This window comes from Chiloscyllium plagiosum, chromosome 44, assembly GCF_004010195.1.
Source record: "Chiloscyllium plagiosum isolate BGI_BamShark_2017 chromosome 44, ASM401019v2, whole genome shotgun sequence".
Classification (NCBI taxonomy): Eukaryota; Metazoa; Chordata; class Chondrichthyes; order Orectolobiformes; family Hemiscylliidae; genus Chiloscyllium; species Chiloscyllium plagiosum.
The window spans coordinates 11,657,371-11,668,645 of record NC_057753.1 but is presented as its reverse complement, the minus strand read 5'-3'; the positions used below and the strand labels follow the sequence as shown (position 1 = coordinate 11,668,645).

The 11,275-nt window shown below is 47.4% G+C and overlaps 2 protein-coding genes across 2 annotated transcripts in view; one reads left to right on the top strand and one right to left on the bottom strand.

Moving 5' to 3' along the window:
* LOC122543523 (interferon regulatory factor 8-like) overlaps nucleotides 1–4,903 on the bottom strand; it is a 19,636-nt gene extending 14,733 nt beyond the window's left edge. Inside the window, exons 1-3 of the mRNA XM_043682303.1 lie at nucleotides 4,783–4,903; nucleotides 3,103–3,280; nucleotides 114–297 (exon numbers count right to left, since the gene is read on the bottom strand). Coding sequence (XP_043538238.1) covers nucleotides 114–297; nucleotides 3,103–3,279 — 361 coding nt within the window. The 5' untranslated portion in view covers nucleotide 3,280; nucleotides 4,783–4,903. The remainder of the gene's footprint in view (nucleotides 1–113; nucleotides 298–3,102; nucleotides 3,281–4,782) is intronic.
* Nucleotides 1–11,275, top strand: part of LOC122543556 (zinc finger protein 721-like) — a 76,626-nt gene that overhangs the window by 25,796 nt on the left and 39,555 nt on the right. The window lies entirely within an intron of this gene.

The window sequence follows — 11,275 nt, the reverse complement described above, 5'->3', positions numbered from 1 at the left end:
CATCTCCCATCCCTCTCCTGCCATCACCCCCCCAAAATCCCATACATTGTCCCCCGCCCCGTTCCCTCATTGCTGGTAACTTCCCCTTGCCCGGCTGTCGGTCAGACACTCACTCTTCACAGTCGTGTCGTCAACGATCTTGTAGACTTTGAATGGTTCGGAGATGTCAAGCTGGGAACGCTGGGGCACTTCTTCAAACTCACTGCTCTTGTTCAGAGCACACCGCAGCCGTGTCTTCCAAGTGGCGGGGTCCACTTTATCTCCATCCTTATACTTCCCTTTGAACTTGGCCCAAGCCTGTTTGGAAGAGAGGTCAGACTCTTGGTGCTGTGAGTAGGACAGATTGAATGCTGATACAGTCACTGATACCATCAAACACTCCCGGACAGGGACAGAACGCAGTTAGATATAGAGTAAATCTTCGTCTACATGATTCCCCTCCTTCCTGAGCCCTAAGCTGTATTCTCTGTAATCATCCATATCTCGTTTTCTCTCTCTCGCTGTCTCTCTCTCTCGCTCTCACCCGTCTTTCCCCAGTATATCTCTTGTCCTGGCTGATTGTGGAAATGTAGTTCGACTTACCCACCTATATATCACCTGGAGACATTTTAGAATAGGAAGCATGGTTAGTAGGTTTGAGGATGGCTCCAAAATCATTGGTATGATGGACAGTGAATTTGGCCAATGGGCTGAGGAATGAGAGATGGAGTTTGATTTAGATAAATGAGAGGTGTTGCATTTTGTGTTAAGACAGACCAGGGCAAAACTTATGCAGTTAATGGTAGGGCACTGGGGACTTTTGTTGAACAGAGACACCGAGGGGTGCAGGTACATACTTCCATGAAAGTAGAGTCGCTGGTAGACAGGGTAGTGAAAAAGGCGTTTGTTACTCTTGTCTTTATTGGTCAGCATTGAGTCTCGGAGTTGGGACGTCATGGTGCAGGATATTGATTTGGCCACTTCTGGAATACTGCGTTCACTTCTGGTCTCTGTGCTATAGGAAAGATATTGCTAAACTTGAAAGGGTTCAGAAAATTACAAGGAAGTTACCAGGATTTGGAGAGTTTTCTGTTCTATGAAGAAGCTGGGATTTGTTCTCCTGAGCATACAGTCATACAGTACGGAAACGGACCCTTTGGTCCAACCAGTCCATGCCAAACATAATCTCAAACTAGACTAGTCCCACCTGCCTGCTCCAGTCCCATATCCCTCCAAACATTTTCTATTCATGTACTTAACAATTTTAAACGTTGTAACCGTGCCCACATCTGCCAACGTCCTCAGGAAGTTCATTCCATGTGCAAACCAGCTTCTGTGTAAAAACAAAAGGTCTCGTGTCTTTTTAAAATTTCTCTCCTCTCACCTTAAAAATGTAGCCCTAGTCTTGAAATTTCCCCCCCTAGACAAAAGACACCTGCCACTAACCCTTTCTGTACACCTTATGATTTTATAATCCTCTATAAAGCCATCTCTCAGCATCCAGTGAAAAACATTCCAGCCTTTCTTGATAACTCAAACCTTCCACACCCAGCAATATCCTGATAAGTCTCTTTTGAACCATCTCTAGCTTGATAATATCCTTCTTATAACAGGGTGACCAGAACTGGACACAGTGCTCCTGAAGAGGTCTCCTCAATGTCCTGTACAACCTCAACATGACGTCCTGACTCCTGTACTCGAGGGCTGAGCAATGAAAATAAGCGCGCTAAACACCGTCTTAACCATCCTGTTTATGTGTGGTGCAAACTTCAAAAAGTTATCCCCCGAACCCCTAAGTCTCTCTCTGTTCTACAACACTACCCAAAGCTGTACCATTAACTGTGTAAGTCCAAGTTTGTTGTACCAAATTGCAATACCTCACATCTACCCTAATTGAGCTCCATCTGCCCTTTTTCAGCCCTTTAGCCCATTTGATCGAGATCCCTTTGTAATTTTAGAAAACCTTCTTCACTATCTACTATGCCACCAATTTTGGTGTTGTCTGCAAACTCACCAACCATGCTATCTATATTCTCATCCAAATCATTTATATAAATGACAAATAAAAGAGGACCCAGAACCAATCCTCGTTGAACACCGCTGGGAGGTTGAGGGGTGACCTCGTAGAGGGGCATAGATAAGGTGAATACCAAAGGATTTTTCCCCAGGGTAGGGGAGTCCAAAACTAGAGGGCAGAGGTTTAACATGAGGGGGAAACAATTTAAAAGCTGACCCGAGGGGCAACGTTTTCACACAGAGGGTAGTGCATGCATGGAATGAGCTGCCAGAGGAAGTGGTGGATGCAGGTACAGTTACAACACTTAAAAGACATTTGGATGAGTACGTGAATGAGAGGCTGAGAGGGATATGGACTGAGCGCAGGCAAATGGCACTAGTTCAGTTTGGGAAACTTGGTCGGCATTGACGGGTTTGACTGAAGCATCTGTTTCCAAGCTGCATGACTCTCGAACTGTAAGGTGCCATGTAAAGGTTTGGCAGTTGTTGTTGAACATGATTATTTTGAACTTCCGAGCAAGCGTCGGCCACTCAGCCCTTCGAGCCGCTCTGTCATTTATGGGCGGCACGGTGGCTCAGTGGTTAGCTCTGCTGCCTCACAGCACCAGGGTCCCAGGTTTGATTCCAGCCTTGGGCGATTGTCTGTGTGGAGTTTGCACATTTCCCCCATGTCTGCGTGGGTTTCCTCCGGGTGCTCTGGTTTCCTCCCACACTCCAAAGATGTGCAGTTTAGATGAATTAGCCATGCTAAATTGCCCGTAGTGTTAGGTGCATTAGTTAAAGGGAAATGGGTCTGGGTGGGTTACTCTTCGGAGGGTTGGTATGGACTTGTTGGGCCGAAGGGCCTGTTTCCTTACTTTAGGGAATCTCATATAAATAAAATAATCTAATGTAATAAAGAGTAAGGCTGCTGAGATTTTAATCTTGACCCCACTTTCCTGCAAATCCACAGATAATCTTTCATGACCATGTTCATCGGGAATCTGCCTGAAGAATATTTTACCCACGTCAAGACACCCAGAGGTTGGGCTTGATTTGTGTCTCTGCGTCCTCTGACCTGACCCCCTACACTATTTCGGCCATCTTAGCCTGGGAGTGGGGGCCTACCTTGAAAATGGCAGCATCTTCGTCATGCCTGTAGTCTTGTTTGCCCGCATGCTTCCAGGGGATCCGGAACATTCCGAGCTTGCGGTCCTCCCAGATCAGGCCTGGGTACTTCTCACTGTCCACTTGTTCGATCATCCACTGCTTCAGCTTCCGAGTGCACCTCGCCCCACCAGCCATCCTGAAAGAGAGAGAGAGAGAAAGAAAGGAACAGTGAGAGAACATAGAACAGTACAGGCCCTTTGACCCTCGATGGTGTGCCGGCCTTATATCCTACTCTAAGATCAAACTAACCTACATGCTCTTCATTGTACTATATAAGAGTTGCTTAAATGTCCCTAATGTATCTGAGTCAAAGAGTGTGGTGCTGGAAAAGCACAGCCAGTCAGGCATCATCTGAGGACCAGAAAAATTGACGCTTCAAGCATAAGCCCTTCATCAGGAATGAGCCCCTGAATGCTGTCTGATGAGCTGTGCTTTTCCAGCACCACACTCTTTGACTCTGATCGCCAGCATCTGCAGTCCTCACTTTCTCCTACTGTATCTGACTCTACTACACTGCTGGCAATGCATTCCATGTACCCCACCACTCTGAGTAAAGAATCTACCTCTGACAGCTCCCCAGAACCTTCCTCCAATCACCTTAAAATTGTGCCCCCATGTGATAGCCATTTCTGCAGTGGGAAAAAGCCTCTGCCTATCCACTCTGTCTGTGTCTCTCAACATCTTGTGCAACTCTGTCAAGTCATCTCTTATCTCTTATGAGGAAAGTCCTAACTCCCTCACCCTTTCTTCGTAAAACCTGCCCTCCAGTCCAGGCAGCATCCTGGTAAATCTCCCTCTGCAACCTCTCTAAAGCTTCTTTCCTCGAATGAGGCGTCCAGAGCTGAACACACAGTTCCAGAGCTCTGTAGAGCTTCAGTATAACTTCATGGCTCTTAAACTCAGTTCTCCACTAATGAAAGCCAACACACCATATGCCTTCTTGACAACCTGGGTGGCAACTTTGAGGGATCTATGGACATGGACCCTGAGATCCCTCTGTTTCTCAACACTCAAGAATCCTTCCTTTAACCCTGTAATCTGCATTCAAATTCGACCTTCCAAAGTGAATGACATCACACTTGTCCAGGTTGAACTCCATCTGCCACTTATCAGCACAACTGTATATCCCATTGCAACCGACAGCAACCCTCCACACTATCCACAACGCCTCCAACCTTTGTGTCATCAGCAACCTTACTAACCCATCCTTCCAGCCTCGGATGATAAGGGAGGAACAAGGACAAATTGAGAGGGAGGAATCACAGGGAGAGATGGAGGAACAGAGGAAACTGGTTGAATAAATGGCGCGGGGTGTTGGGTTGAAGGAATGAGGAGATTTGAGAGAGGGCGAGAGCAGGTTGGAGGGAGAGGGAGGGTTTGAGAAAGAGCACTTGTCTTGTTTACCAAACAGGAAGTGTGGCAGACGTAAGTAAAACCAGAAGAGGAGAGGGCTTAACCAGGTCAGAATAACCGATGACAGGGTTAACCAGGTCAGGGTAACTGATATATCATTAACCTGTTAGTCTCTCCAGGATGCTGCCTCATCTTCCTGACACTTCCCTTTACCCCAAATCCATGTTCAGGATCTGATGCTGGTTTTAACGAAAAACAATTGAGATTTCTCCCTGGCAGACTTACGTTTCCCCTGATCCTGGTCCCGGTTCAGCAGCAGCTGGGTTGCTCTGTTATTTGTTGTTTGTGAAAAATTCAGTGTCACCCAGCTCATTGCCTCTGCTCTGACTGTCTAATGCCAGTCTCCCGCCCTCCCCTTTATAGACTCACTCGATCACAAGCTTTCCAAGAAATCACGTGACTGTTTCACCAAAGTCTCTTGGCGTCACACAGGCTGGAAGTTAGCCTGTAGAGGGAGCAATATGCAGCTCAATGTACAAACAGGAGCACATGTATGCACATGCGCGTGCACACAAATCACAGGCAAACATACACATTAATGCAGCAGATAGGCAAAAAGATGTAAACAGAGACACTCAGCATTCAAACACACTTACAAACAGACATGTATGTACACACCAGGCAGAGATAGGCATATGTGCACATCCACAAAAATACAAACACTCATGTACACAACAAGGAGAGCACCTCGTCACAAACACACCAAGCGCACTCTCTTACACACACGCACATAAGGAAATACTTGCAACTCTCAATTGTACAAACAGCTCACACATGCTTGCATGCGCGCACACACACACACACACACACACACACACACAAAGCTGACACAAAAACAGGTAACACAAGCCACAAAAGAAATGGAAATGTTCAGTGGGTCAGGCAGCATCTGTGGTGAAAGAGCAGTGGAGGCTGTGTCACTGAGTAATTTCCAATTGGCCATGGTGGAGTGGATTGAACGGCCTACCCTTAGGTACGTTTGAGAAACAGAAATTCACACACACACACATGGAAATACACACAAACACAGCTTACCCGTTTACACGAATGCAGATAAAAAGTGCACACTTGCTCCAGCAACAGTCACTGCTCAGTGATCGTGGAGTCTCTTACACCTAGATTTTGCAATCAACCAGACATCCCCCAAGAGCCCGAGGTGGTTGTGTCTGCTGTCAGCTGCCCACCCATCCATCCAACTAGGACCCCATCTCACTCAGCAGGGTCTCTAGGAACAGAGCCTGGCCCAAACTGCTGGAAGGACATCTCAACTGACAACATCAAAATGCTTTTGCTCGAGCAGATGGAAGAGTTGACCATTCAGCCCCTCGAGACTACTCTGCTAATCCATAAGATCATGGTTGATGGGAAAGTGTGTGGTGACCCAGCCTTTCCCTCGCCACAGGTGCTGCCTGGCCCACTGAACTGTTCCATCATTTTTCTTTTTCATTGCTTGTTCGTTTTGGATGGCCAATCCCTCTTCCTGCCCAGTACAACATTGAGCTGGGATCTGGAAGCAGAGGGACTCGGAGCAGGGAGTTGATAAGGTGCTGCAATCTGGTTAGTGTTCCCCAAAGTTTATTGCACAAGTTAAGTTCATACAGGGTTTGGGGTAATTTATTAGCTTGGATAGAGGACTGACAAGCCAACAGAGGGCCATGATGGTTGGCAAGCTGTAACTGGTAGGGGCACCATGAGGTTTGGTCCCCAAGGCCCCAGCTGTTTATAAATCTATATTAATGTCTTGGGTACCAAGGTGGAAAGTGTGATAGCCAAATTTCCAGGTAACACTAAAATAGGTGGGAAAGTAAGTTGCAGTGAAGCAATACGAAATTTGTCAAGGAGGAGAGCAAGCAAAAATTTGGCAGATGAAGTTTCTCGTGAATAAATGCGAGGTTATCAGTTTGATGGGAAGACTAAAAAGGCAACATGTTATTTCAAAGGAGAAAAAGTTCAGAGGGATCTGTGTGTCCTTGTGCATGAATTGCCAAAAACTGAAGTACGGCAGGTAAGAAGCAAGTGAAGGGAAAGTTTGGCATTTATTGCGAAAGCAAGAGTGTAAAGGTGGGGGAATGTTGCTGAAAATGTATAAGGCAGACTGAACCTGGAGTATTGCAGTCTGGATCAGAGTGGTGCTGGAAAAGTACAGCAGGTCAGGCAGCATCCGAGGAGCAGGAAAATCGACATTTCGGGCAAAAGCCCTTCATCATGCAATTTTGATCCCCTTACTTGAGGGAGGGATATAGTTGCACTGCGGTCAATTCAGAGAAGGTTCACTTGATGGATTCCAGAAATGGGTTCATTTTATGAAAAGAGATTGGGCTGTATACCTGGGGTTTAAAAGTAGGAGAGGACGTTTAATAGAGGTGTATAAGTGGATGTAGAGAGGATCTTTCCTTATGTGGAACAATGTATTTCGAGACATTCGGGGCTGAATGACTTACGGCTCTGAGCCCTTATGTTGAGATGTCAAAGCCATGTAGTGTCTCACTGTGCCGCTTTGAGGGTGTGGTTCTCCCTGCTTTCTCTCTCTGGTAGGTTTAAGCCATTACTCAGACTTTCATGACTGACTCAGAATCTTGTAGTTCGAGTCTCCACTCCGGAAAACAGAGAGAGAGAGGAACTGCATAGACTGCAGTGGTTTAAGAAGATAGCTCACTACCATCTTGTCAAGGGGCAAATAGGGTTGGGCAATAAACACTGCGCCCAGCCAGCAATGCCTATGTCTAACAGGGGAAATGCACCAAGGGGATGAGGGTGTGCTGAACTATCAAAGGATTCGACTTAAAAAGTGAGGGCGGTATAGAAGGAGTTTTATTGCCGAGTTTAAAAACAGGAAGCTGTATTTTCAGTTTAAAAGAGATGAAGGAGCTTTGCTCTGTATCTAACCCCATGCTGCTCCTGTCCTGCGAGTGTTTGATGTAGGGACAGTGTAGAGGGAGCTTTACTCTGTATATAACCTCATGCTGCTCCTGTCCTGCGAGTGTTTGATTGGGGACAGTGCAGAGAGAGCTTTACTCTGTATCTAACCCTGTATTGTCCCTGTCCCTAGGATTGTTTGATTGGGGGGGGGGGAAGACAGTGTCCAGGGAGGTTTACACTGTATCTAACCCAATTTTGTACTTGTCCTGGGAGTGTTTGATGGGGGGGACAGTGTAGAGAGAGCTTTCCTCTGTATCTAACCCCGTGCTGTCCCTGTCCCTGGGAGTGTTTGATGGAAGACAGTATAGAGGCAGCTTTACTCTGTATCTAACCCCATGCTGTCCCTGTCCCTAGGAGTGTTTCATGGGAGGACAGAGTAGAGGAAGCTTTACTCTGTATTTAACCCTGTGCTGTCCCTGTCCTGGGAGTGTTTGATGGGGGGGGACAGTGTAGAGGGAGCTTTACTCTGTATCTAACCCTGTCTGTCCCTGACCTGGGAGTGTTTGATGGGGGGACAGTGTAGGGGGAGCTTTACTCTGTATCTAACCCCGTGCTGTCCCTGTCCCTGTCCCTGCACTCTGTATCTGACAGCATGCATTACGTGACCAAACAGTGTTTTTTGTTTACTCTGTCACTCTCAAACTGCTGTCACGCAAGCAGAGGAGCTATAAATAAACCAGTTTCACCTGTTTCAAAGGTCACATAGGGATGATGTGGTTTTTGCTGGGATCATTTGCACTGAAAATTTGTCTGGATTAGAGTGGTGCTGGAAAAGCACAGCAGGTCAGGCAGCATCCAAGGAGCAGGAAAATTGACATTTCGGGCAAAAGCCCTTCATCAGGAATAGAGGCAGAGAGCCTGCAGGTTGGAGAGATCCATCAAAGTTTCACCTACACATCCACCAATATCATTTATTGTATCCGTTGCTCCCGATGCGGTCTCCTCTACATTGGGGAGACTGGGCGCCTCCTAGCAGAGCGCTTTAGGGAACATCTCCGGGACACCTGCACCAATCAACCACACCGCCCCGTGGCCCAACATTTCAACTCCCCCTCCCACTCTGTCGAGGACATGTAGGTCCTGGGCCTCCTCCACCGCCGCTCCCTCACCACCCGACACCTAGAGGAAGAATGCTTCATCTCCCGCCTCGGAACACTTCAACCCTAGGGCATCAACGCGGACTTCACCAGTTTCCTCATTTCCCCTCCCCCCACCTTACCCCAGTTCCAACCTCCCAGCTCAGCACTGTCCCCATTGACCTGTCCACCTATCCACTCCACCCTCCTCTCTGACCTATCAGCTTCATCTCCACCCCCATTCACCTATTGGACTCTTTCTCCCCACTCCCAACCCCCTCTCATTCATCTTTCCACCCCGGAGGTTCCCTGTCTCTATTCCTGATGAAGGGCTTTTGCCCGAAACGTTGATCTTCCTGCTCCTTGGATGCTGCCTGACCTACTGTGCTTTTCCAGCACCACTCTAATCCAGACTCTGGTTTCCAGCATCTGCAGTCCTCGTTTTTACCTATCTGAAAATTTGTCGTTATCCCATACATTTGGGGTGAGCGTTTTGAGACAGATCGAACACTGGGCTTGGTTTTTCCAGCTCCAATCCCCCAACAACAGTCTGCAATGCATATTAGCTCCCATCGCTGTGAGCTGGCGATGAAGACACGGTGCTTATTGTGAAGTGGGCCCAAGTAGCACAAAAACAATTTGACCTTATCAAGTGTTGTAACTGAATTAAAATGGCTCAAAATGATTTGGAAATGTTAAACGACACTGGGGTATTCAGAGTGATCAAATCATTCGCCGGCAACAGACCCTTCAGTCCACTGTATCTAAGCCAACCATAATCCCAAACTAAACTATTCACACTTACCTGCATTTGGCCTATATCACTCTAAATCTTTTGTATTCGTTTGCCAACCCAAATGTCTTTTAAATGTTGTAGCTGTACTTAGATCTACCACTTGCTCTGCCAGTTTGTTCCACATATGAACCATTTTCTGTGTGAACAAGTTGCCCCTCAAGTCCCTATTAAATCTCTCTCCTCTCACCCCAAACATATGCCCTCTAGTTCTGGACTCCCCTACCCAAGGGAAAAGACCTTGTCTATTTACCCTATCCATGCCCTTCTGATTTTATAAGCCTCTGTAAGGTCACCCCTCAGCCTCCGGCGCTCCTTGGAAAAAAAGCCCCAGCCTCCCCACGTAACTCAATTCCTCCAGTCCTGGCAACGTAACTTTCAAAGAAGTGTGTACCTGAACCTCTCAGTCTCTCTGTTTGACAACACGTCCAAATCCCCTACCATTAAGTGAATAACCGCTGCCCTCATTCGTTTTACTAAAATGCAATACTTGGCATTTAAATCCAGTGACCTTTGAGTCAGCCCTGGAGGCTGATAGCTGTTGAGAACTGGTAGAGGAAGTAGGAAAGGCTGAGGGACGGGGGCCTGCAGATAGAGATGTGGCCGCACAGCCATTAGAAATGGTGGCGCCAGAATTAGCAGAGGTGGAAGGACAGCACGGAGGTAGGGAGAGGAGTCAGGCGAGGGATTTTGTTGCAGATGACACATGTTTTAAAATTTCACATGTTTGGATAGGAGCAGGTGGAGGTGAGCAAGCACACTGGGTGGGACTGGCTGTTGGCATGATGACGCTAAACTGCACTGAGGGGTTTGGCAGCACTGCAATCTATGGGGGTTAGGCTGTGGGAGACCTGCTAGGAGTGAGTTCCAATTGGCGGAGCTGCAGGTAATCAGTCAGGATGTCAGCAACTGATGAACTGAGTCTCGGGCAAAGTCAGATGGTGTTACAGAGGGGAAATAAGGGATATTGGTGCTTTGTGGGTTCCTTAATGACCGTGTGAGGGAGCTGGATTATCATCAGGACAGATGCGGTCAGTAACACGGTGCTGGGGGAGAGAGGTTACTGAGTGACAGTGTGAGAGAGATGGATTAACATTATCTTCCCTACCCCAGGGAAAAGACCTTGTCTGTTTACCCTCTACATTGGGGAGACTGGACGCTTCCTAGCAGAGCGCTTTAGGGAACATCTCCGGGACACCTGCACCAATCAACCCCATGGCCCTGTGGTGATACAGTCAATAACACAGGGTGCTGGAGGGGGAGAGGGGTTACTGAGTGACAGTGTGAGGGAGCTGGATTAACATCAGGACAGATACAGTCAGTAACACAGGGTGCTGGGAGGGGAGAGGGGTTACTGAGTGACAGTGTGATGGAGCTGGATTAACATCAGGACAGATACAGTCAGTAACACAGGGTGCTGGGGATTGAGGGGGTCGGGGTGAGGGGATAGGTTTTCGGAAGGTTACTGAATGAAAGCGTGAAGAGCTCAGTTTGAAATAATCATCTTGTGTTCTGATTTTCCATGAGAAGTGAAAACAACATCTGGCACAGCAGCTCCCTGGAGATGTCCAATTCTGAGGTCATGTAATTTTTTTTGATACGTGTCTGACAATTCAGGACTGCTATAAATATGCCACACTGTAACAGTCTCTGATTAACCCTTCACCTTTACTGCAATAGTCTCTGATATGCCCCACAGCCCTCACTGTAACACATCCTTATATACCCCACACCCCTCACTTAACACACCCAGATATACTCCACACTCCTCACTGTAACATTCTCAGATACACTCCACACCCCTCACTGTAACACACCCAGATATACTCCACACCCGTCACTGTAACACTCTCTGATATACCCCACACCCCTCACTGTAACACACCCTGATATACCACACACCCCTCACTGTAACACTCTCTGATATACC